At 61.8% G+C, this 25498-nt stretch overlaps 3 protein-coding genes across 4 annotated transcripts; 2 read left to right on the top strand and 1 right to left on the bottom strand.

Moving 5' to 3' along the window:
* The first annotated feature begins 1358 nt into the window (after nt 1-1358).
* LOC134044787 (NACHT, LRR and PYD domains-containing protein 12-like) lies at nt 1359-9413 on the top strand. The gene is given in 9 exon segments (XM_062494179.1): nt 1359-1428; nt 1431-1471; nt 1473-1557; nt 5602-7300; nt 7829-7963; nt 8196-8366; nt 8583-8756; nt 8880-9050; nt 9212-9413. Coding segments are annotated over 9 exon segments (2748 nt in total).
* Nucleotides 9414-9793: 380 nt separating this feature from the next.
* Nucleotides 9794-22572, bottom strand: LOC134045072 (antigen WC1.1-like). The gene is made up of 31 exons (XM_062494658.1): nt 22342-22572; nt 21151-21471; nt 20741-21058; nt 20361-20663; nt 19973-20287; nt 19481-19858; nt 19097-19405; nt 18632-19009; nt 18407-18550; nt 18158-18253; nt 17860-17943; nt 17486-17626; nt 17185-17298; nt 16418-16713; nt 16148-16301; nt 15646-15753; nt 15006-15174; nt 14654-14715; nt 14356-14442; nt 13965-14285; nt 13555-13872; nt 13175-13477; nt 12787-13101; nt 12295-12672; nt 11911-12219; nt 11446-11823; nt 11221-11364; nt 10972-11067; nt 10674-10757; nt 10300-10440; nt 9794-10112 (listed from the first exon to the last, which is right to left on the bottom strand). The coding sequence occupies exons 1-31, from the start codon at nt 22397-22399 to the stop codon at nt 9997-9999; spliced, it is 6738 nt and encodes a 2245-aa protein (XP_062350642.1). The 5' UTR covers nt 22400-22572; the 3' UTR covers nt 9794-9996.
* On the top strand, nt 22569-25387 carry AIP (aryl hydrocarbon receptor interacting protein). 2 transcript variants are annotated; one of them, XM_062494180.1, is made up of 6 exons: nt 22569-23208; nt 23348-23527; nt 23722-23910; nt 24083-24259; nt 24346-24487; nt 24573-25387. In XM_062494180.1, the coding sequence occupies exons 1-6, from the start codon at nt 23110-23112 to the stop codon at nt 24776-24778; spliced, it is 993 nt and encodes a 330-aa protein (XP_062350164.1). In that variant the 5' UTR covers nt 22569-23109; the 3' UTR covers nt 24779-25387. The 2 variants fall into 2 exon arrangements, with proteins under 2 accessions (XP_062350164.1, XP_062350165.1); XM_062494181.1 differs by having other exon boundaries at nt 24346-24479; nt 24573-24783.
* The last annotated feature ends 111 nt before the right edge of the window (nt 25388-25498 follow it).

The raw sequence follows: 25498 nt of genomic DNA, 5'->3' as shown, positions 1-25498 counted from the left end.
TGAAAACTGTTGCTCTGCAGCTGAAATCTAAGAAGCCACTGCAGGCAGACAAGGGGCCAATTCCATATGAAGCAGTGACCTTCCAGGGAGGCTCCCCACACTCTCTGGGTAAAACCTATCCCTTACCTTGTGCAGCAACACCAGGGCACTCTCCTTCCCAGCAGAAAGCTGGAAAGCATCTGGGGAAGGATGGCCAAAGCTCCTCCAGCATGGAAATCCCTGCTCAGGAAGCTCCATGCCTCCCTCCATCCCATCTGTCAGCCCCGACACCTGATCCAGATGGGGACCATGTGCCAGGCTGTTCTCCAGCACCGCATCCTAACAGCCTGCCAGGGGAGGGGATGGATGCAGTTGGATGAAAATGCACTTTTAGGGGAGAATTGGGATTTCTTCCCCCACCCTACCACAATATCACAGGGTTAGATGTTGGTGTTGGGCATTGCGGCTGAGAAAGAACAGATGGAAAACACTGAAGGTCAAACCTGTGAAGGTCAGACTTTTGGAGGTCAGTCCTGAGATGGAGCAGGGAGCTTAATCCAGCATAGTCCATCCTCCCTCTCCTGACGGCATCCTGCCCAAGCCCCACCCAGGAAAACGGGGCTGCGGCGGGGAGGTTTCCTCTTCTTGTCCCAATACCCAAGTTCTGCCAGCCTGACCTCGATTCAATTTTTAAAATCCTTTTCTTTCTCCCTTTGCACCTCCCCAGAAGCCACCAGAGGGACAGAGAAGTAAACAGGAGCAGATCAACAGGTCCCTGCAAGCAGACATCACAGGGATGCACATGGATGCGCAGAGAGCAGGTACATCAGACTGAAGAGCCATTCCCAAAGCATTCCCTCCCTGGAAGCACCCACCGTGACTCAGGAGGCCTGGTCTGGTATCCATCCCTCTCCCACTCCTTCTGTGAATATTCTCCCTTGAAATAGGCACTACTGCCTCTCACATCTTTCTCCTTTTGTTGTTGTTGTTGTTTTGGGTTGGGTTTTTTTTGTTTGTTTGTTTGTTTGTTTGGGGTTTTATTTGGGGGGGGCAGATTTCCCTTTGTGAGCTCCTCTCCCGCACAAACCAAGGGTGAAATCAAAGGATACACTCCCTCATTGACATCAAGTTCTCCCTGCCCAACAAAACATCACCCTTTCCTCGGAAAGGGTGAAGGCTGAACCGAGCTGCCGGCTGTTCCCGCTTCCCTCCTGCCTCGGGACTGACAGAATGAAACAGAATCAATAAATCCATCCACGCAGAGCAAAAGGCAAACAAATCCCACTGCCCATGCAGACGGGAGGGGGGAGAGGAGCCGGAAAACCTTTTCTGGGAGGTGCAGGCACTCTCTCGCCAAGGCTGGGGGGGCTCATCCCGGGATGCTGCCTGCCCTCCTCCCTCCCAGCAGCCCTGTTTCCGGCACATGGCCGGCTCCGCTTCCCCGGCCCCGGCCCCTCCTGCCTCCGGAGCGCTGCTGCGGCATCCAGGGCCTTCTCCTTCCCTTCCTGTCCCGCCTGGGATCGGGCGCAAGGCTCCGCTCGGGCCGGCCGGCACAGCCCGCAGAGGCGGAGGCTGCAGGTACGTGGAGGCGGCAGGAAGCAGCGGGCAGGAGGCACCCGTGCATTTCCAGGAACACCCTCTGTGGCTGCCTGACCTTCAGGGAGCGAAACACGGGAGCTGCGACGGGAAGGGGGGCCGGCCATCCTCACCTTGCTCTTTGTTTGGGGTCAAAAAAAGCTCTTTTTGCCTCTGGTGGGGAAAGCTTGTGGGGTGCTGGCTCCAGAGGCAGCCGGCCTCCATCCCAGGCGGATGGAGGAGGTGGACACTCACCTCGAGCAGGTAGCTCCATGTCTGCATTTCGCTTTGTCACCCTGTGCAGGAGATCCGCACGTCCCGGAGCCGGGAGCCTCGGCCCTTCCACCCCGCGCCCCCCATCCCAGCAGCATCCCTTACCTCTGTCCTCCGGCCGGACGAGTCACACCTTGGGAGCTGGCTCTTGCGCAGAGTGGAGGGAGGGAGACAGGCAGAGGTGGGGGGGGAGGGGGAGCATGGGAGTTTCCCACAATGCATCTCTGCAGACTGCATGAAGATGGAGAGCGGGGAGGGGGGGAGAGGGCACGCCAATCCAGAGGGAAGGGCTGGGATCTGGAGGGGCAGGATGCCAAGGAGGGGGTTGCAGGGTGGTAAAGGCAGCCCAGCTGCATCTTCACATCCTCTGTCATTTGGGGCTGAGCTGGCTCGGCAGTTCAGGGCTGTCCCTGCGGCACTGGCCCCTCTGCTGGTCCATTTGTTTCTCCTCCAAATCCTGCCTGGATTTGCAGCAATTACATGAAACACAGCAACCAAACAGGGGGGACACACTGGGAAAAATATCTGGGAGCAGGCCAGCCTGATAAATTGGGATGCCTCCATGCAGACCACAAGAGAAAGGAGTGTGAGGCTTCCTCTACTAGCATAAGGGATTTCCAACCGAGATGATCCCTGGCAGTGAGTTAAGGAATGTCAAACTGACTTGCCAAGGAGAAGCTCTGCACAGTGCAGGGAGGACACTGAAATACTGCACCTTGGGGTAGTTCTGTGCCAGCTCTGTTTCTTTCTCCCCAGAGTGCTCCTTGTCCCAGCAGACTGGGTTTTGACACCCTTTGCCAGAGCAGAGCCGGGCACACAGCCCAGTCCCACTGCAGAGCGCTGTCAGGCAGCCAGACACTGCCAGACACAGCCACCTCATCCTCAGCCTCATCTTCATCCTCATCAGCTAAAAGCAAAGAGCCTCTCTGTTACAGCCTCACCTCTCCAACTAGGTACAGGGCTCAAATTCCCATCACTGTGTCACTTCCTGCTTGTATCCCAAACCTCATCAGGTTCTGGCATTGTCTGGAGCTCTTTTAGACCTTATTTCAGAGCAAGTCAGGTTGTCTGCTACTTGCCCATCTGCCTCCATCAGTTATTTGGGACTCACCAACCACCCACCAGTGCCCAGCCAGGTGCATATCATGTCTAAAAAATACTCAGGTGGCTGAAATCCCACTGTGAATTAAAATCCTGCCTGTGTTTGAAGAGAGCTGCAGAATGAGGGGCTGGATGCAAGATCCCAAATCTCCCAGGGCAGGCTGTGCTTTCCAGGGGCTGCTTTGGGATGCAGTTACCCACATCCCCTCGAGGCAGGGATGAGCAAGGTTATTCCTTCTGTAGTCCTTGGCTCCAGAGCCAGCTCAGCTCAGACAGGCTGGCACGGGACAGGATTAGCTGTGGCTGATGCTGATGTTCCCTCTGTTCCCTGTCTGGTCCTGCACCCAGCAGTGCCAGCACTCCCTGCTCTTTCAGAGACTTGTACCAGGCACAGCCAGGACATTTCCATGGCTCCAAACAGCTGCTTCCCCTTCCTAACGCCTCCCAAATCTGCTGATCTACTGACAGCAACAGAGGGGCTGAATTCCTGCAAAGCTGGTAGAAATCCACAGTTTAATGCAGTTGACACCTCCAAAATGCTGCTTCCTTAGCAAAATTCCTTTGCTACTTCTCTATCAGGCAAGAATATCCTCAAGGTGGCAGGAGAAGGGAGGGAGCCTCCTGCAAGTGGGAATCGCTGGGTCTTGTCCCCAGAACCTGGAGGAGCTGAGGCCAGGGGTTCTGGCAGTGGTTTCCTTGTGTTCACACACTCTGCCTCTGCCTTTGGAGATAAACAGCCCCATGTGACACTCTCACACGCCTTGGACCGGAATTCACGTTGTATTAAAATTCTGAATGTAAGCTTTTTTTTTTTTTTTTTTTTTTTTTTTTAACTGAGGTAGGAAGAAAGGAAGCGAAGGAAAAGCTGTAAAAACAATAAACTTCCCCCTTCTCCCCATGGCAGGGTCACATCCCCCCTAAGGCAGCGCAGGCATAGCAAGCAGCAACCCTGGCTGAGACACAGCAAGGTGAAAATGGCTTTTTCAAGGTCAGAGGGAGTGGGAAACATTTAGAAACAGTGCTGGTGGATTTGCCCCTTCCTCTCAGCTCACAGCACCTCCCAGGAGGAGTTATCAGGGATAAGGACAGCCCTGGCTCCTGTCCCCCCTGTAAAACCCACTGGGGAATGTTGGTGGTAGCAGCATTCTTGGGAAGGAACACAGAATCATGGAATTGTTCAGGTTGGGAAAGCCCTCTTGATATTACCAAGACCAAACATTCCCCAGCACTACCCAAGGCCATCACTATCCCATGTCCCCGAGTGCCACATCCACATGGCTTTTAAATCCCTCCAGGGATGGGGACTCCACCACTGCCCTGGGCAGCTGTGCCAAGACTGGACAACCCTTTCAGTGAAGGAATTTTTCCCAGTATTCAGTCTAAATCTGCCCTGGCACAACTTGAGACCATTTCCTTTAGAGAGAAATAGTTACCCCCACTATTATTTGACATCCTGCAAGCAGGAGGGAGAATGTACTGTCTGGCTCTGAGCAGGGAAATAAGGAGTCCATAAGGAGTCCTTAACTCCCAATGTGCCTTAAAACATTCTTTCCCCCTTTCCTAGTGTCCCTCACAGGCAGCTTTGCTAAACACATCATCTTGAAGCTTTTTTTTTTTTCCATCATGGAAAGAAAACCATCACTCACAGAAAATAAAATTATCAAGAGGGTTACCCCCTCCTAATCCAGACACAAGTGCCCTGTTCATAAACTGGAGCAGGCAAACCAGGAGAGCAGGTCACAGCACAGGCTCACACCCCTTTCATCCCTGAGCATCCAAAGATCCTAGAGGAGCCTCTCTCCTTTCCTAGAGCCCCAGTTACAGCCTATCCATGGCTGGAGAGGGGAGAAAAGGCCACACAGCCACAAAACCATGTGGCTGTTTGGGCAGCACTGTTTTTTCTTACCTCAAACTCAAAGAAAGCAGGATGGAGGATGTTTCTCATAGTGGTATAACTTGCTGCAGCAGCCAAGGTGGGTTTGCCTGGCAGCGGGAAGTCCTTGCAGTAAAAATCCAAACCCTGCTCCCCCTGGGGTGCTATTAGTAGCCTGGAATGCTGAGCAGCCTCACCTGGAGCCTCCCCACTGGCTGGCATGGGCCTGGGCTCTGAGTTCAGTGCTGGTCACTCCTTGTTGAAGCTGTGCTGGGGACAGGGTCACCGGCTGTGTCCAGACAGCTCATCCCTGCAGTGAATTACATGGCCTTGTATTTCCTCCATAGATGTGTTGTTTAAAATCCCACAATGGTTTGGGTTGGAAGTGACCTTAAAACTCATCCAGTGCACTCAGCACCTTCCAGCAGCCATCTGGGCAGACTTTTTCCTCCTGGGATGTGGATTAAGGATATTTCTGTGGAGATCTGTGCTCTGGGGCCCAGGGACAGTGCCTTTGTCCCCTGGAGAATGAGTCAGAGGCTGCAGGCAGCCCCAGGTAGTTGCCTTTGCTCCCAGGTGGGTGAGAATGATAAAACAAGAGTTGAGAGATCAGGATCAGGACGCAGAAGAAGAACTGACCGGAGTCCCCAAATCCTCACAAATTGTGTCCTTAGTGCCCCAGCCAGACTGAGGAGAGTACTGAGCATTGAAATAAGTGGCTGCTGGTGTGTTGGGAGCACAGGTGGGCTGGTGGGGAATTTGTCTGGGGTGGGGGCTCACCCTGCTCCTCATCAGCACAGAGCACAGACGGGACAGCAGAGAGCACATGGTCCGGGAGCCCCACCAGGACAGGGAGCTGGGCACCTGTCCCAGGGAGAGCCCCTCCTTCCACAGCCGCTTCACCACCCTGACCATCACCAGGGAGCCTTGGAGCAAGCCTGGAGCCAAGGATGGAGCTGTGGGAACCAGCCAGGGATGTGCCAATGCCAGCGACAGAGCAGCCACCACCACCATCACCGCTGCACTGTTTGAACCCGACAGAGATGGGCAAACCCCACAGGTTGTGGTGCTGGTGGGGGCCCCAGGGATGGGGAAGACAACGATGGTCAGGAAGGTGATGGTGGAGTGGGAAGAAGGGACACTCCACACACAGTTTGACTTTGTCTTCTGCATTGACTGCAAAGCCATCGTCCTTCCCATGGAAGCCAGTGTGGCAGACCTGGTTTCACGGTTCTGTCCTGGCCTGCGAGTGCCAGCTGGGAAGATCCTGGATGACCAGAAGAAGATCCTGTTTATTTTTGATGGTTTTGAGGCCCTGAGGTTTTCCTTAGTTCAGCCCAAAGCTGAGCTGAGCTCTGACCCCAGGGAGGTGAAGCCACTGGAGCTCACCCTGATGAGCTTGTTGAAGAAAACTGTGCTCCCCAAAGCCTCTTTGCTCATCACCATGAGGCCAGCAGCTCTTGGAAGCCTCAGGCAGTGCCTGAAGGGTGAGTATTACATGGAGATACTGGGATTTTCAGCAGCCAGGAGGAAGGAGTATTTCCACAGGTATTTTGAGAACCCCAACAAAGCAGACATGGCCTTCAGGTTTGCCAAAGGCAACAAGATCCTCTATAGCTTGTGTGTCATCCCTGTCATGAGCTGGACCACCTGCACTGTCCTTGAACAAGAGCTTTGTGGGAAGAAAAACCTCCTTGAGTGCTCCAAAACCACCACAGGGATGATAATGTTCTACCTCTCCCAAATACTGAAGCACAGGGACAGAAACAACCCACAGGTCCTCCAGCAGTTCCTACTCCAGCTTTGCTCATTGGCTGCTGAAGGTATCTGGAAGCACAAGGTCCTCTTTGAGGAGAAGGAAATCAAGGACTGTGGCTTGGACCAGGCAGGTCTTCTCCCATTCTTCCTTAATGAAAGGATCCCAAGGGAAGGAGAAGACCATGAGAGTGTCTATGCCTTCACCCACCTGCACCTCCAAGAGTTTTTTGCAGCAATGTTTTACGTTCTGGAGGATGATGGGGAAATGGCCAGCAGTTTGGGGAAGCTTGAGAAGGATGTAAATAAATTATTAGAAAGCTACAACAAGTCCAGAAAAGATTTGAACATAACAGTGAGGTTCCTCTTTGGTCTGGTTAGCCAGAAATCCATAGAGTACATGTACAAAACCATTGGGTGCAGAATTTCACCACGAGCCAAAGAAGAGCTGATGGAGTGGCTTCAGGGGAGGCACAGAGGCCTCTACCACCCTGGCCAAGCACTGAAGATTTCAGAGATAGACACTTTCCATTTCTTGTTTGAGATGAACGAGAAGAGCTTCACACAAAGTGCATTGGGTGATTTCACTGACCTGGACTTGAAGGACACCAAGCTGACCCTGCATGACCAGATGGCTCTTTCCTTCTGCATCCAGCGCTGGGCTGGACTAGGCTGTGTCACCCTCCAGGGATGCTCCTTCCAATGGCAGGATCCTGAGGCAGAACTGGATGTGTCAGTGCCTTGGTAAGTACTGCTCCTCCTTGCTTTAATGACCCAAGAAAGATTTCTCTTTCTCTATCCCGAAGGATGATTCAGCTCCTCCCTCCCACTCACCAGCTTGGCCTTTCCTTGGGTGTTTAGTTCCTCTGCAGAGGATTTACTTATTCTTGGTGAGAATAAGGAACACATGGGCTCCTCCATCCGCTGCCCACCGTGGGATGGATGGTGATGGAGCTTCTTGGCTCGACCTGGCCAGGCCCATCTGTGCCCGCCCAGCTGTCACTCTGTCTTCCTGTGCCCCTTCTCCCTCGAAAAGGGAGATCCCTGGTGTTGGAATGTTAAGTGCACCCTGTGACTCACATCTCCCCGGGTGGCTCCAGCAGCAATGCTCGAGGTTCTTCACACCCTCAAAGCCACAAAAGTCTCTCGGAGGAGCCCTCCCATGTGCTGGAGGCTCTGCTCGGGATGGGGGAGTTGTGTGCCGGTGTCAGAGCCGGGAGCTCCCCGCACTGCTGAGGGCTGTGCGTGCCCCGCGGCTCTGTTTCCCTGCAGCTCTGGAATCTCAGGAGCCGGAGGACATCCCGGTGCCCTCATCGTGCGGCGGCGGCGGCGGGAGGAGCTGCCCTGTCCCATCCACCTGCTCTGCCGGGCTCTGCGGCACCGGGACAGTGCGCTGCAGGTGCTCCGGTGAGAGACGTGCGTGGAGCCCAGACCAGAGCTGGGATCTGGGGTGTGGGTGGAGGCACCCCAACCACAGTGCAGTGGGTGAGGGGGTTGGTGCTGCCCTGCTGCTCCCTGGGGACATTGGCAAGCGGTCATAGGGCAGCCAGGCCCTGTTTACCTCAGGGTGGGTGTTGTCCCTCGGGTTTGGTGGACAGGTGAGGTGTGCTGAGCCCCCATTCTCCCTTCTCTCCTGCAGGCTGCAGTGGTGCCAGCTCTCCGAGAGCTGCTGCGCGGAGCTGGCAGTGCTGCTGGCAGAGCACCCTGGCCTGGCCCGTCTGGAGTTGGCTGACAGCTCACTGGGTGACAGTGGCGTGCGCCTCCTCTGTGAGGGGCTGAGGGCTCCAGGCTGCTGCCTGCGCATCCTGCGGTGAGCAACCCCAGAATCCCTCGGGCATCTCGGAGCTCAGAGTGGGGGAGGCGAACCAAAGCGGGGGGGGGAGGGGGGGGGCATGATACCTCTATCCCACTCATCCAGGGGAAGGAGCTCCAAGGTTGTGGCTCCAGAGTGGAGACCGCCACCATGGTAGGATGGCATGAGGGCACTCAGGAGGCTCTGAGGGTCTTTCCCGGGGGTTCCCGTCAGGCTGCGGTATTCCCATATCACCAGCGCCTGCTGCGAGGACCTGGCCGCTGTGCTGAGCACCAACACGTGCCTGGAGGAGCTGGATTTATCCTTCAGCGAGGGGCTGCGCGATGCCGGTGTGAAGCTGCTGTGTGAGGGGCTGCAACACTGTGCCTGCCCACTACAAACACTGCGGTAAAGGGCCTGAAAGTGGGGAACTGCTCCCTCCTTCCTATCCAGAACTTTCTCCTTCCCACCTGCAGCAGTTCACCCAGCAGAGGCCAAAGCCCCCCTGCCCTGTTTCCCTCGGTCCCACAGGCTGGGCAGCTGCCGGCTGTCGGGCGCCTCCTGCCCAGCCCTGGCTGCACAGCTGCTGCAGGGGCCGCGTCTCACCTGCCTGGACCTGAGTGACAACGAGCTGGGAGCCCACGGCGTCCTGCAGCTCTGCCAGCAGCTCCGGCATCCCGCCTGCCCGCTGCGGAGCCTGGGGTGAGGGCCCTGCCATGGCCTCTTCCATACCTGGCATTCCCGAGCCGGGGAGAAGATGCTGCGGGACAGGCCGGGCAGCACCGGCATCACAGCTGCTTCAGCACCTCCCTCCCAACAAGGTCTAACACCTTCTCCTCTTTTCCTGTCTCTCCCATGCCCAGGCTGAGCACGGACGGCTTCAGCCGGGCCCTGCTGCAGGAACTGGACGCCCTCCGGGCACTGCAGCCCACCCTGAAGATCGGGAACCTCCTGGAGCATGACGTGCCGCAGGCAGGGGCCATGGCCCGGCTGCCCTGCCACCGCGGGCTCCTGCCGGGGGGCAGGAAGGCGCTGCCCTCCTTCAGAACACGTCCCCTCCTTTAGGAAAAGCCCTTCCAACAACCGGAGCCATTCCCAGCCCAGCTCTCGGTGCTGCCAGCGGGTCTGAACCTGCCCCACCCGCTGGGCACACGGAGGAGATCCTGCTGAATCTGCGGGGCAGGGAGAGGGGGGTCCGGGTCCTGCTCTCTCCCTTTTCCCCTCGGTGCTCCTGGGAACAGCTGTGTGCATTCGGCTGTGATAAATAAAGACACCGCAGACAATCCCAGCAATCTCCCAGTGCTCTCCTCCCTGATCCCTTATCCCATCATTCCCAGCAATGTGTCTGTACTTCCACTTTGTGTTCGGCACCCCAAATTAATGGCCGACATAGCCATGATGCAGATTCGTGTGCTGGAGTAAGGCCCCAGCCTTGGGAGTGAATCTCTGACCAGTTTGGGCTTTATTAGGAAAAAAGGAAAATTTACATTAAAATCAAAGAAAATCCCTACACTGGAGCTGTTTTCCTGCCGTGCTCCACAGGGTGGGGTGACCTCTGTGGACGGGTCCAACCCCTTCCTGGGGACAGACCCCCCCCCCCACATTGCCACACACATGTCCCCGGGGCAGGGCCATGGCCAGGGAATCTTCATGGAGCTGTCTGCAGGGCACTGCTGCCAACATCATCATAGTCCGTGCACCCCGGGGACTGTTCCAAGGGGTCCCTTCTGGCTCCTGCAGGAGATGGTGGGGAAGAGATCGCACCTTGGGGACAGCACAGAAAGGTGCCTGAGGGGGCAGGCAGCTCCATGTCCCCCCGCTCGACAGACCCCACTTGGAGTCTGGACCACAGAACCCATGGATCTGCTGCTGGGTCCCTGCCCACATGCTCAGCCAAACCCTACATGGATTGGCTCTGCTGAGGGGACAGGGCAGCTGTGAGGCCTCTCACCTGTGGGCAGGACACAGATCCAACTCTGCTGTGCCACTTCCTTGGGCATGTCCCCAGTGCTGGGAGAGGGAGGCTCCTGTAGCACATCCAGGACATCGTCGTAGCCGTCCGGGATTCCTTGCTCAGTCCAGGCAGGGAGGTCTGGGAAAAGCACAGGGGTCCATGGCAGTGAGCAGCAGCCCTGGCAGGGCTCTGGCTGCACCATCCCCTCTGGCCTTCCCACCGGAGTTGTACTGCTGACCCTTGGGTCCAGCAGGGAAAGGCAATGCTTCCCTGCACACTAACAAGGGCACGACTTGTCCCCTCAGCTCCCCAGCCCGGCTGTGTCCCGTCTCCCCTGCTCTCCCTGCTGCATTCCTGACCTGTGGCCCTACCTGGGGCTATGTTGGTGTCACTCCCCTCCATGCTCTCCTCGCTGTAATATGGCAGCTTCTTGACTGATCCCTCGGACAGGGAACCTGCAGGGGATAAATGGGGACATGGGCGTGGCCTCAAGGGGCACCGCGGGTGACAGAACCTCACACCACACAGCATGACTGCTGTGGGATCCAGGGGCCACCCCGGCCCATGGCCGGGAGCCACTGCTGGGCAACCTGGACTAAAAGCTGCCACGGGGATGTCAGGCAGAGCCTTCACTTGGGACAGAGCTGGGACACCAGGTGCTGCACCCACCTGGGTGACTGGGCACCACCTGGTACTCCGGCTTGGCCGTGTAGTCCAGCTCCTCGTAGACAGCGTTGGAGATGGCATCTGCAGCTCTGCCAAGGCCTGGAACCAGAGGCAGCATTTACCTGGGGTCCTGGGCACCAACCTTGGAGGGCACCAAGATCACCCCTGCCCACCTCCCGAGCTGTTCCACAGAGCAGGAGGACCTGGACCCCCAAATCAGGTCTGTCCCGGCCCCCACCCACCAGGACCCACCTCGGCGCCAGGCACGGACTCGGCACAGCAGCACGGCCAGGGCACCCAGGGCCAGGCACAGCAGCGTCCCCAGCACCACGCACAGGATAACTGGCACAGGCACCCTCTCGACAGCCACTCCCGGGGTGCTTCTGCTGGGAATACCTGCGGGGACACAGCCAAGCAGTGAGGAGAGGGGGATGCCAGCCAGCCCACTGTGGGGGGCACAGGCACGGGCAGAGCTACCTGTGCTGGTGGCACCCTCGCGATATGGAGTAGCATCTGTCCCAGCGGTGCCATCGCTCTCCTCCTCCTCCTCACAATCCACGTGGGCGTGCTCGCCATCGCTGCAGCTCTGCAGGTGCCAGGGTGCCGAGGGGCACCCCCAGAGTGAGCGGGCCCCGTCCTCGCAGCCCACCCAGGCCAGCCAGGCACGGGACGGCTGCTGGGCACGGACGGACAACAGCGTGCCCTTGTGCCCACAGCCCAGCTGGCGGCACACGGCGCCGGCCGTGCCGGGGCTGGTGCCGTTGAAGCACACGCGGCCCCAGGTGCCGTTGTAGGACACCTCCAGGTACCCATGGCAGCGCCCACGGCCGCCTGCCAGCCGCACAGAGATCTGCTCTGCAAGGGGGACAGGGGGGTCACGGCACAGACAGGAACATCCCTGGGCCTCAGCCAGACCGTGATCTGGGGGTGCCCGGCACTGACCTGAGCACACGGCCCCCGCCCCAATGCCGCTCCCACACTCGCGCCGTTCCAAGCGTCTGCATTCCCAGAGAGACTCCTCAGTCCCGGAGCAGTCGGGGATGTACGGCCACAGCGGCCCCGTGTCAGGACCGAAGGGCCCCGAGCTCGGGGCCTCCAGGGCCGTGCCACAGCCCAGCTCACGGCACACAACGGCAGCGTCCTGCAGGTCCCAGCCCTCCTGGCACACGGTGCTCCAGCTGCCACCGGAATAGACCTCCACACGCCCGGCACAACGGCCTGAGCTCCCCACCAGCCTCACCTGCCGGCTGCCTGTGGAGAAGGAAGGATCGAGCTGGGGTGCCTGCTTCGAGCACCAGCAACTCTGGCCCTTCTCAGGACACCCACTTGAGCAGACAACCACCATCTCCTCAAGGCTTTTGTTTGGTGCAGTGCCCACCAATAAGACATCTTCCATCTCCTCCTTCTTGTCATCAATCTCCTCAGTGTTGCTATTCAGCGCAGAGCCCACGCCCAAAATGAGGTCTGACTCGTCAATTATGATGCCCACGTCGATGGGGCCGCTGCTCAAGGCAGCGTCCGATTCCAAAGCGGTGTAAACGTCTTTGGGAATGCCGCAGCCCAGCACCCCGCATACCATGTGGACATCCCATTTATTCCACTGCTCAAGAGGCACACGTCGCCAGGCCGGGCTGGTGATGGTCTCTTCCAGCCGCCCATCACACAAGCTCTGACCGTCCACCAGCCGCAGGGACTCAACAATACCTGTGAAGTACCCAGAATCAGCCCTTCATCCGAAAATAACCCTGTGTGTTCGGATCAGAATTCCTGGGGAGTCCCAAAAGCCCCTGAGGCTCCTCCCGCGGGTGCCGTACACACCTGAGCAGTTGACAGCAGCGGCGTTTCCGGCGGCACAGGGGGGCTTCCCCAGCACGGCCACGGGGCACTGGCCCGGGTGCCGCTCGCTCCCGCTGCAGCCGAAGGTGTCCGGCCGCAGCGGCCCCTCCCCGCTGCCGAAGGAGCCTCCCGGGGGCACGGGGAGGGCGCGGCCGCAGCCCAGGTGGCGGCACAGGACGTGCGCATCGGGCAGGTCCCACTCGGCGGCGCACACGGACCCCCACGTCCCCCTCACCGCCACCTCCACTCGCCCGGAGCATGCCGAGCTGCCGTTCTCCAGCCGGAAGCCCGTGTAGGCTGCGGCGGGAAGGGCGTTGAGGGCGGGCACGCTGCACGGAGCCCAAGAGCCCCCGGTGGCCCCGGCACTTACGGGAGCAGATGATGCTGGCGCGGCCGCTGCAGCCCTGGCTGGGGGCCGGACGCCGGGCACAGGCACTGAGGAGGGGCTCGGTGCCCTTGCACTGGAAGCTCCCGTCCCAGAGCGATCCCGACGCCGCCCCAAACCGGCCACCGCCGCCCATGGCGAGCGCCTCACCGCAGCCCAGCTCCCTGCACACCACCTGGGCCGCCCGCATGTCCACCAGATCCTCGCACACGCCAACCCAGGCCCGGCCCTGCCGCACCTCCAGCCGCCCGGCACAGGCTCCGTCACCTCCGAGCAGCCGGGAAAATCCTGCAGGAGCAGCGCAGGCTCAGTGTCAGCGGATGAAGTGCACGACGTCCCACACGTCCCCCAAGCCCAGCTCCTACCTTGGCACACAACGGCAGCGTCCCACTCATGGAGGTTCCCGTAGGGTCCCCAGCCACGGATCTCGCAGTCCCAGAGAGTGGCCTCGTAGCCTTCGCAGTCCACCATGGCCAGGCTGACGTTCCCGTCCCCGACGCCGAAGCGCTCGCGGGCGGAGTAGGCACCGGCAGCCGAGCCACAGCCCAGCTGCTGGCAAACCACCTCGGCGTCCTCCAGGTCCCAGTCGTCGTCTGCCACCGAGCCCCAGTGTCCCCGCAGCTTCACCTCCACCCTCCCGGCACACGGACTGCCGCCGCCCGCCAGCCTCAGCTCCACGCCATCTGCACCGGGCCAGGGACACGGCTCGCTCAGCCCTGCCCGGGATGCTCCAGCACAAGGTGGCCGTCCCAGCACGGCCGGCGTGTCCCCTCACCTGTGCACGTCACCCCCGCGTGCCACTCGTGGCCGCAGAAGTGCCGTCCCCATCCGAAGTGCGGACACTCCTCCAGGGCATCCTCGGTGCCGTTGCACAAGTAGGGCTGCAGCCAGATCCGCCCGCTGCCCTGCCCGAACGGCGCGTACGGAGACGCCCGAGCCACCCGGCCGCAGCCCAGCTGCCGGCACACCACGGTGGCCCAACGGGCTTCCCACTCGAAGTCGAAGACGCACACGGAGCCCCACTCGCCGTCGTGCTTCAGCTCCACTCGCCCGGCACAGCGCCCGCCGCCGCCCACCAGACGCAGCTCCCCGGATCCTGCGGCACGGAGGCTGCTGAGCCGGGCCCGCCACCGCCGCGGGCCCCGCTCCCGGCGCCCGGCACTCACCCGCACACAGCTGCACGCACACCAGCAGCCCCAGCGCCACCAGCGGCCCCATGCCAGCGGCTCCGAGCCAGCGCAGCCAGGGCAGGTCTCGCCGGCGCCCGAGCCAATGCAGGCAGCGGCAGCAGCCGGGCAGCCTTTATCAGGTGCCTCATCTCCCGGCTCTGGGGCCGCCGCCTCCAATAACCTGCTCCGTGCCCAAATATGAGCCTCGGCTCCGCTTCTGGCGTCACACAGTGGCCTCGCCACAGTGGGCTGCCACCCGGATGTCTTTCGGGGGAGGCAGCCCCCCCAAAGACACCTGCGCTGGGGGTGCGCTTCCTGTACCCCCCGTGCCTCCAGCTCTGATGCTGCTGCTGCAGCCTGGCAAGAGCCCCCCTGATGGGTACAGCCGTCACCCCACATAGCTAGCGGGAGCATCAGTGACACCCCTTCCAGCTCAGGCAGCTGCAGAGCTGCAAGCCGCCGTGCTCGGGGCGCTCCCCTCCCGGGGTGCTCGGAGCCCCGCGGGGGGTGGCAGCAGCCCCCGGCTCCGCGCGGTGCTGGCAGGTGCCGGGTCCCCGGTCCCTCGCGGCGGCGCTGGCACATGGCGCTGCTGCCGCAGCTGTGGCCCCGCGCTCGCCTCGCCGCCAGGGCAGGAAGGAGGCGGTTACCCCCCGGCGGCTCCCGGCCTCGCCATCGACCGCACGCAGCTCCCGACACCTGCGCTGCCGCCGATAACGCCGCGGCTCCGCGCCGCCCCTGCTCCACCGCTCCGTTCCCCTGCGGCTCGGCAGCCGCGCTCGAAAGGAAACTTCCCGGCCTCACCCTTCATCAGACTCTCTGTCGACACATTCCTAATCAAGGAACCGCTTTCCCTGCCGGCACCTTCACGGCTGCGGCTCCACGGACCCACGCTGGCCCCGGAGCTTCCCCAAACACCCACTCCCACATCCAGACCTCACCTTTCCTCACGCGTTGCACCCCAGCTTTCCCACGGCAAAATGACAGGAGTGGCCCTCCCTAAATCCATTTTCTGCTGCCGCAGGAACACACAAACAGCCCCACCTGGCTCATTCCTCCCTGGACGGTCCCAGGCAAAGGAACCGGGCTTGATCCTCCACACATTCCAAGCACACAAAATTCTCTTTAAAGTCTCTCTTCCTCCTGATCCAAGTCTCCTACTGTCTATCTCAGTGTACCTCACCTGACCGGAACCACTGCGTTCCCCGGCCCTTTGTTATGCCAAGGTTCGGCTCTTCCCGGCCTCTTTTCTCGGGCTCCCCATCCGCCTGCACCGCAGCAATTCCTCACGGGCAGAATGTGCCGGTCTCTCGTTGTGCGCCGGCGGGAGGAGCTGCCCTGTCCCATCCGCCCACTCTGCCAGGCACTGCGGCACCGGGCAGTGTCCCGGAGCCGTCCCTGTCGCAGACGCACGCACTATGGACACTGAGCCCAAAGCTGGGGTCACCTGGGGTCACCCCAACGGCAGCGGGCTTGGTGACCGGGTGGCTGCTGCCCCGGCCACGGGGGACAGGAGCTCTCCGAGTCCACCGATACCTCTGGGGGCCTTCGCTCGGCTCGAGCCTCTTTCCAGGGAGTTCTCATCGGGCTGCGCTATCGCCGCCTCACCAGCCCCTGCTGCGGCCGGGACCCCAGGCACTGTCCCGCCCTTCCCAGCTGCAGCAGCTCCCCGAGCGGACGCCAAAGCCCCCCTGCCCTGTTTCCCTCGGTCCCACAGGCTGGGCAGCTGCCGGCTGTCGGGCGCCTCCTGCCCAGCCCTGGCTGCACAGCTGCTGCAGGGGCCCCGTCTCACCTGCCTGGACCTGAGTGACAACGAGCTGGGAGCCCACGGCGTCCTGCAGCTCTGCCAGCAGCTCCCGCATCCCGCCTGCCCGCTGCGGAGCCTGGGGTGAGGGCCCTGCCATGGCCTCTTCCATACCTGGCATTCCCGAGCCGGGGAGAAGATGCTGCGGGACAGGCCGGGCAGCACCGGCATCACAGCTGCTTCAGCACCTCCCTCCCAACAAGGTCTAACACCTTCTCCTCTTTTCCTGTCTCTCCCATGCCCAGGCTGAGCACGGACGGCTTCAGCCGGGCCCTGCTGCAGGAACTGGACGCCCTCCGGGCACTGCAGCCCACCCTGAAGATCGGGAACCTCCTGGAGCATGACGTGCCGCAGGCAGGGGCCATGGCCCGGCTGCCCTGCCACCGCGGGCTCCTGCCGGGGGGCAGGAAGGCGCTGCCCTCCTTCAGAACACGTCCCCTCCTTTAGGAAAAGCCCTTCCAACAACCGGAGCCATTCCCAGCCCAGCTCTCGGTGCTGCCAGCGGGTCTGAACCTGTCCCACCCGCTGGGCACACGGAGGAGATCCTGCTGAATCTGCGGGGCAGGGAGAGGGGAGTCCGGGTCCTGCTCTCTCCCTTTTCCCCTCGGTGCTCCTGGGAACAGCTGTGTGCATTCGGCTGTGATAAATAAAGACACCGCAGACAATCCCAGCAATCTCCCAGTGCTCTCCTCCCTGATCCCATCAATTCCAGGCATGTGTCTATGCATCCATTCCTGCCCCACATCCCCAAGGAATGGCTGATGTACTCAGGATGGAGTCGGCTAGGAAAGAGTGAGGTTCCAGCCTTGGGAGTGAAACTCTGACCAGTTTGGGCTTTATTAGGAAAAAGGAAAAATTCATACTGAAATCAAAGAAAATCCCTACACTGGAGCTGTTTTCCTGCCGTGCTCCACAGGGTGGGGTGACCTCTGTGGACGGGTCCAACCCCTTCCTGGGGACAGACCCCCCCCCCCCACATTGCCACACACATGTCCCCGGGGCAGGGCCATGGCCAGGAAATCTTCATGGAGCTGTCTGCAGGGCACTGCTGCCGACATCATCATAGTCCGTGCACCCCGGGGACTGTTCCAAGGGGTCCCTTCTGGCTCCTGCAGGAGATGGTGGGGAAGAGATCGCACCTTGGGGACAGCACAGAAAGGTGCCTGAGGGGGCAGGCAGCTCCATGTCCCCCCGCTCGACAGACCCCACTTGGAGTCTGGACCACAGAACCCATGGATCTGCTGCTGGGTCCCTGCCCACATGCTCAGCCAAACCCTACATGGATTGGCTCTGCTGAGGGGACAGGGCAGCTGTGAGGCCTCTCACCTGTGGGCAGGACACAGATCCACCTCTGCTGTGCCACTTCCTTGGGCATGTCCCCAGTGCTGGGAGAGGGAGGCTCCTGTAGCACATCCAGGACATCATCGTAGCCGTCCGGGATTCCTTGCTCAGTCCAGGCAGGGAGGTCTGGGAAAAGCACAGGGGTCCATGGCAGTGAGCAGCAGCCCTGGCAGGGCTCTGGCTGCACCATCCCCTCTGGCCTTCCCACCGGAGTTGTACTGCTGACCCTTGGGTCCAGCAGGGAAGGGCAATGCTTCCCTGCACACTACCAAGGGCACGACTTGTCCCCTCAGCTCCCCAGCCCGGCTGTGTCCCGTCTCCCCTGCTCTCCCTGCTGCATTCCTGACCTGTGGCCCTACCTGGGGCTATGTCGGTGTCACTCCCCTCCATGCTCTCCTCGCTGTAATATGGCAGCTTCTTGACCGATCCCTCGGACAGGGAACCTGCAGGGGATAAATGAGGACATGGGCGTGGCCTCAAGGGGCACCACGGGTGACAGAACCTCACACCACACAGCATGACTGCTGTGGGATCCAGGGGCCACCCCGGCCCATGGCCGGGAGCCACTGCTGGGCAACCTGAACTAAAAGCTGCCACGGGGATGTCAGGCAGAGCCTTCACTTGGGACAGAGCTGGGACACCAGGTGCTGCACCCACCTGGGTGACTGGGCACCACCTGGTACTCCGGCTTGGCCGTGTAGTCCAGCTCCTCGTAGACAGCGTTGGAGATGGCATCTGCAGCTCTGCCAAGGCCTGGAACCAGAGGCAGCATTTACCTGGGGTCCTGGGCACCAACCTTGGAGGGCACCAAGATCACCCCTGCCCACCTCCCGAGCTGTTCCACAGAGCAGGAGGACCTGGACCCCCAAACCAGGTCTGTCCCGGCCCCTACCCACCAGGACCCACCTCGGCGCCAGGCACGGACTCGGCACAGCAGCACGGCCAGGGCACCCAGGGCCAGGCACAGCAGCGTCCCCAGCACCATGCACAGGATAACTGGCACAGGCACCCTCTCGACAGCCACTCTCGGGGTGCTTCTGCTGGGAATACCTGCGGGGACAAAGCCAGGCAGTGAGGAGAGGGGGATCCCAGCCAGCCCACTGTGGGGGGCACAGGCACAGGCAGAGATACCTGTGCTGGTGGCACCCTCGCGATATGGAGTAGCATCTGTCCCAGCGGTGCCATCGCTCTTCTCCTCCTCCTCACAATCCACGTGGGCGTGCTCGCCATCGCTGCAGCTCTGCAGGTGCCAGGGTGCCGAGGGGCACCCCCAGAGTGAGCGGGCCCCGTCCTCGCAGCCCACCCAGGCCAGCCAGGCACGGGACGGCTGCTGGGCACGGACGGACAACAGCGTGCCCTTGTGCCCACAGCCCAGCTGGCGGCACACGGCGCCGGCCGTGCCGGGGCTGGCGCCGTTGAAGCACACGCGGCCCCAGGTGCCGTTGTAGGACACCTCCAGGTACCCATGGCAGCGCCCACGGCCGCCTGCCAGCCGCACGGAGATCTGCTCTGCAAGGGGGACAGGGGGGTCACGGCACAGACAGGAACATCCCTGGGCCTCAGCCAGACCGTGATCTGGGGGTGCCCAGCACTGACCTGAGCACACGGCCCCCGCCCCAATGCCGCTCCCACACTCGTGCCGTTCCAAGCGTCTGCATTCCCAGAGAGACTCCTCAGTCCCGGAGCAGTCGGGGATGTACGGCCACAGCGGCCCCGTGTCGGGACCGAAGGGCCCCGAGCTCGGGGCCTCCAGGGCCGTGCCACAGCCCAGCTCACGGCACACAACGGCAGCGTCCTGCGGGTCCCAGCCCTCCTGGCACACGGTGCTCCAGCTGCCACCGGAATAGACCTCCACACGCCCGGCACAACGGCCTGAGCTCCCCACCAGCCTCACCTGCCGGCTGCCTGTGGAGAAGGAAGGATCGAGCTGGGGTGCCTGCTTCGAGCACCAGCAACTCTGGCCCTTCTCAGGACACCCACTTGAGCAGACAACCACCATCTCCTCAAGGCTTTTGTTTGGTGCAGCGCCCACCAATAAGACATCTTCCATCTCCTCCTTCTTGTCATCAATCTCCTCAGTGTTGCTATTCAGCGCAGAGCCCTCGCCCAAAATGATGTCTGACTCGTCAATTATGATGCCCACGTCGATGGGGCCGCTGCTCATGGCAGCGTCCGATTCCAAAGCGGTGTAAACGTCCTTGGGAATGCCGCAGCCCAGCACCCCGCATACCATGTGGACATCCCATTTATTCCACTGCTCAGGAGGCACACGTCGCCAGGCCGGGCTGGTGATGGTCTCTTCCAGCCGCCCATCACACAAGCTCTGACCGTCCACCAGCCGCAGGGACTCAACAATACCTGTGAAGTACCCAGAATCAGCCCTTCATCCGAAAATAACCCTGTGTGTTCGGATCAGAATTCCTGGGGAGTCCCAAAAGCCCCTGAGGCTCCTCCCGCGGGTGCCGTACACACCTGAGCAGTTGACAGCAGCGGCGTTTCCGGCGGCACAGGGGGGCTTCCCCAGCACGGCCACGGGGCACTGGCCCGGGTGCCGCTCGCTCCCGCTGCAGCCGAAGGTATCCGGCCGCAGCGGCCCCTCCCCGCTGCCGAAGGAGCCTCCCGGGGGCACGGGGAGGGCGCGGCCGCAGCCCAGGTGGCGGCACAGGACGTGCGCATCGGGCAGGTCCCACTCGGCGGCGCACACGGACCCCCACGTCCCCCTCACCGCCACCTCCACTCGCCCGGAGCATCCCGAGCTGCCGTTCTCCAGCCGGAAGCCCGTGTAGGCTGCGGCGGGAAGGGCGTTGAGGGCGGGCACGCTGCACGGAGCCCAAGAGCCCCCGGTGGCCCCGGCACTTACGGGAGCAGATGATGCTGGCGCGGCCGCTGCAGCCCTGGCTGGGGGCCGGACGCCGGGCACAGGCACTGAGGAGGGGCTCGGTGCCATTGCACTGGAAGCTCCCGTCCCAGAGCGATCCCGACGCCGCCCCAAACCGGCCACCGCCGCCCATGGCGAGCGCCTCACCGCAGCCCAGCTCCCTGCACACCACCTGGGCCGCCCGCATGTCCACCAGATCCTCGCACACGCCAACCCAGGCCCGGCCCTGCCGCACCTCCAGCTGCCCGGCACAGGCTCCGTCACCTCCGAGCAGCCGGGAAAATCCTGCAGGAGCAGCGCAGGCTCAGTGTCAGCGGATGAAGTGCACGACGTCCCACACTTCCCCCAAGCCCAGCTCCTACCTTGGCACACAACGGCAGCGTCCCACTCATGGAGGTTCCCGTAGGGTCCCCAGCCACGGATGTCGCAGTCCCAGAGAGTGGCCTCGTAGCCTTCGCAGTCCACCACGGCCAGGCTGACGTTCCCGTCCCCGACGCCGAAGCGCTCGCGGGCGGAGTAGGCACCGGCAGCCGAGCCACAGCCCAGCTGCTGGCAAACCACCTCGGCGTCCTCCAGGTCCCAGTCGCCCTCTGCCACCGAGCCCCAGTGTCCCCGCAGCTTCACCTCCACCCTCCCGGCACACGGACTGCCGCCGCCCGCCAGCCTCAGCTCCACGCCATCTGCACCGGGCCAGGGACACGGCTCGCTCAGCCCTGCCCGGGATGCTCCAGCACAAGGTGGCCGTCCCAGCACGGCCGGCGTGTCCCCTCACCTGTGCACGTCACCCCTGCGTGCCACTCGTGGCCGCAGAAGTGCCGTCCCCATCCGAAGTGCGGACACTCCTCCAGGGCATCCTCGGTGCCGGTGCACAAGTAGGGCTGCAGCCAGATCCGCCCGCTGCCCTGCCCGAACGGCGCGTACGGAGACGCCCGAGCCACCCGGCCGCAGCCCAGCTGCCGGCACACCACGGTGGCCCAACGGGCTTCCCACTCGAAGTCGAAGACGCACACGGAGCCCCACTCGCCGTCGTGCTTCAGCTCCACTCGCCCGGCACAGCGCCCGCCGCCGCCCACCAGACGCAGCTCCCCGGATCCTGCGGCACGGAGGCTGCTGAGCCGGGCCCGCCACCGCCGCGGGCCCCGCTCCCGGCGCCCGGCACTCACCCGCACACAGCTGCACGCACACCAGCAGCCCCAGCGCCACCAGCGGCCCCATGCCAGCGGCTCCGAGCCGGCGCAGCCAGGGCAGGTCTCGCCGGCGCCCGAGCCAATGCAGGCAGCGGCAGCAGCCGGGCAGCCTTTATCAGGTGCCTCATCTCCCGGCTCTGGGGCCGCCGCCTCCAATAACCTGCTCCGTGCCCAAATATGAGCCTCGGCTCCGCTTCTGGCGTCACACAGTGGCCTCGCCACAGTGGGCTGCCACCCGGATGTCTTTCGGGGGAGGCAGCCCCCCCAAAGACACCTGCGCTGGGGGTGCGCTTCCTGTACCCCCCGTGCCTCCAGCTCTGATGCTGCTGCTGCAGCCTGGCAAGAGCCCCCCTGATGGGTACAGCCGTCACCCCACATAGCTAGCGGGAGCATCAGTGACACCCCTTCCAGCTCAGGCAGCTGCAGAGCTGCAAGCCGCCGTGCTCGGGGCGCTCCCCTCCCGGGGTGCTCGGAGCCCCGCGGGGGGTGGCAGCAGCCCCCGGCTCCGCGCGGTGCTGGCAGGTGCTGGGTCCCCGGTCCCTCGCGGCGGCGCTGGCACATGGCGCTGCTGCCGCAGCTGTGGCCCCGCGCTCGCCTCGCCGCCAGGGCAGGAAGGAGGCGGTTACCCCCCGGCGGCTCCCGGCCTCGCCATCGACCGCACGCAGCTCCCGACACCTGCGCTGCCGCCGATAACGCCGCGGCTCCGCGCCGCCCTTGCCCTGCGGTCAAGCCATTGTGGAAGGGCACAGGTCCCATCTGATTTTTGGGGGACGCACCTGCGTAAGCTGGGACGGAGTACCACCGAAAGCCAAAGCGTGTAAGACGGGAGAGCATCAACTCCCTTGAAGTCTCTGGTGTGTGAGGGTGAGGACGGGGCTGAGCCACTCCGCAGCAGTGCTGAGCAGTTAAGAGTGCTGGCAGAAGAGAGTGCTTTTTACGAGGTCATTCCTGCAGCAGCGCAGTCACCTCCATTGTGCTACCAACCTTTCTGTGGGACCCGCCACCTGCCAGTGTGCTTGTGTCACCCTCGGATGGCTTCTAGACTGGGCTGAACCCTGGTAAGACCTGAGCTGTCCCCCCAACTGTGTCGCACAGCCCTGCCGTGGATGCCGATCCTTCCCGCCCGCACGCAGACCCGGCCGGGGTTGGCGGGAGGAGACCACCCGGTTACGTTTTCTCCGTGGCGGACAGGGAGCCTCATAGTGGGTCCCGGCGACATTATTAACCTCCTATCCTTCACCGCGGCCTTCCCATGTAGGCGGCAGTGTCACAAGAGGTTTTTACTCCGGAATGCCTCCCGTGTCTCCTGGAAGGGCACACGAGAAAGGTGGGGGAGACAGAAAACCAGGAGAAGCAATATAGGAACCGGCTGACTCGCTGGCCACGCCCCCTGACCAAGACTACGGCCCTTTCAGAGCCCCCGCCCCTCAGAGCCACCTCCTGGCCGGCAGGGGGCGCCCCGTGCAGCCACCACTATCCGGAAAGATCCGAGCGGCGGCGGAGGCGGCCGAGACTGGGTTGGCGGCGCGGGTGGAGCAGACACGATGGAGCAGCAAGTCGAGCAGCTGCGGGCGGACGGCGTGGACAAGGAGGTGCTGCGGGAGGGTACCGGGCCGCTGCCAGACTTCCGCGACGGCACCAAGGTCAGGTCTGCGGGGGGAGGACGGGCGGGGTGGGGGATGTGGGAAGCCAAACGCAGAGAGGGAGGCGCGCATGCGCACGCCCCCTCCCCCCCCGTGTGCGTCGCCATGGTGACACCGCGGGCCCCTCCTGCTTGTTCAGGCCACTTTCCACTACCGGACGCTGCGGTGCGGCGATGAGGAGACGCCGGTGGACGATAGCAGGGCGCGGGGGAAGCCCATGGAGCTCATCGCCGGAAAAAAGTTCAAGCTGCCGGTGTGGGAAGCGGCGCTGCGAACCATGCGGCCCGGCGAGCGTGCGCGCTTCCGCTGCGACGCCAAGGTGGGCGGGACCAAGACCTGTCGGGGCGTGGCTTGTGATGCGGGGGCGTGGTCTGTGCGCGTGGGCGGTGACTTCTTGTTGCGGGAGGGGGTCGCGGGCAGCCTGGTGCGCTCCGGCCGCGGGGCGCGAGCGTGGAGCATCCTGACATTCTGCTCCCCTCCCTCTCTAAATTCCCGCTCCCTTCTCTCCCGCAGCACGTCGTGCTTTACCCGCTAGTGTCCAAGAGCCTGCGGAACATCGCAGCAGGGAAGGACCCGCTGGAGGGGCAGCGGCACTGCTGCAGCATCGCCCAGATGCATGAGCACTACTCCCTGGGGTACCCCGACCTCGACGAGCTCCAGAAGAATCCCCAGCCTCTCATCTTCGACATCGAGGTGCTGAAGGTGAGGTGCCAGCATGGGGAGCTCAGGCATGGACACATGGTCCAAAAAACACACAGATGTGGGATGTGGTTTAGTAGTGGCCTTGGCAGTGCAGGACTCGATCCTAGAGCTCTTCTCCAACCTAAACAATTCCATGATCCTGTTCTCTGATTCCATGATGGGGTGCTGGCAGGTGGAGCCACCCGGCTCCTACCAGCAGGACCCATGGGCCATGACAGATGAGGAGAAGCTCCAGGCTGTGCCCCAGATTCACAAGGAAGGCAACGAGCTGTACCGGCAGGGCAAAGTGCCTGAGGCAGCTGCCAAATACTACGATGCCATCGCCTGTCTCAAGAACCTGCAGATGAAGGTAGGTCTCCCCAGAGGCACACAGGCATCCCCAGGAATGCAGGGCTTGAGAGCTGCCCCTTACTCCCCCTGCTCTGTCTACCACAGGAGCAGCCAGGCTCTCCAGACTGGATTGAACTCGACCAGAAGATCACACCCCTGCTCTTAAACTACTGCCAGTGCAAGCTGCAGTGTGAGGAGTACTACGAGGTGCTGGACCACTGCTCCTCCATCCTCAACAAGTACGAGGGTAAGGAGCCGTGAGCCATCGCAGGTGGTTGTGGTGGGCACCAGGAGACCCCCATGCTCTGCTGACCCTGGCTCTCTCCCCACAGACAATGTCAAGGCCTACTTCAAACGGGGCAAGGCCCATGCAGCCGTGTGGAACGTGGCCGAGGCGCAGGCTGACTTCGCCAAAGTCCTGGCGCTCGACCCCTCGCTGCGGCCCGTGGTCTCCAAGGAGCTGCGGAGCCTGGAAGCGCGACTGCGGGAGAAGGACGCCGAAGACAAGATCCGCTTCAAGGGCATCTTCTCCCAGTAGAGTCTGCAGCAGCGAGGGAGAGCCCAGCGCTCTCGGGACAGGTTCTTTTAGATATTCCACATGTGGAATGGTCATGGATGTTTATTAATGTTTAATACAGATTTTACTTATTTGAAGTCAGTGGAAATGGCCCCAGAGCTTGCCATGGCTTGGGGACACAGCCAGGCACTTAGGTGGCAGCATAAAACATCGCAGCACACAGCTGAAGCTCTTTGCTGGGCTCTACACTCTGGTTGCTGTCACACCGGGGATGTGTGGGTGACAAGAGCCCGCTGCTCCCTGCCAACTGTTATCACTTATTTGGTGTTTTTATACTTTATGATGGCCATGGAGGAGTGGCACCAAGCCTCAGCCCCAGCTCCAACCCGTTCATGCCTGTCCTCCTCCGTGCCATGCCATTGTCACTTCCCCAGGCTGCTGCTATCATCCCAAACCGGTGTCTCCTCTTGTCATGTCAGTGTCGGGAATATTTTATATAGAATAACAGCTTGTTCCTGCTATCTCTATAAACCTCTGGTCATGCTATGGCAAGATAAACTCAAGTAAAACCAGTCACATGCCCTGGTCACTACAAAAATTTGCTGCTAGAGGTAAAGGAGGGGAAACCAAGTTGGAGAGGGGGAGGGTATCAGTGTCAGCACAGCCCACACACCCCAGGCTCTTTTCTCTGTCTTAAATTGCTTGTGACCCAACTGCTGTGTCCCACAGCCATCTCCTTGT

The sequence above is a fragment of the Cinclus cinclus genome, chromosome 6 (genome assembly GCF_963662255.1).
Source record: "Cinclus cinclus chromosome 6, bCinCin1.1, whole genome shotgun sequence".
NCBI classification, from domain to species: domain Eukaryota; kingdom Metazoa; phylum Chordata; class Aves; order Passeriformes; family Cinclidae; genus Cinclus; species Cinclus cinclus.
Note: the sequence above shows the minus strand (reverse complement) of the source record. Positions and strands in the feature narration are given on the sequence as shown.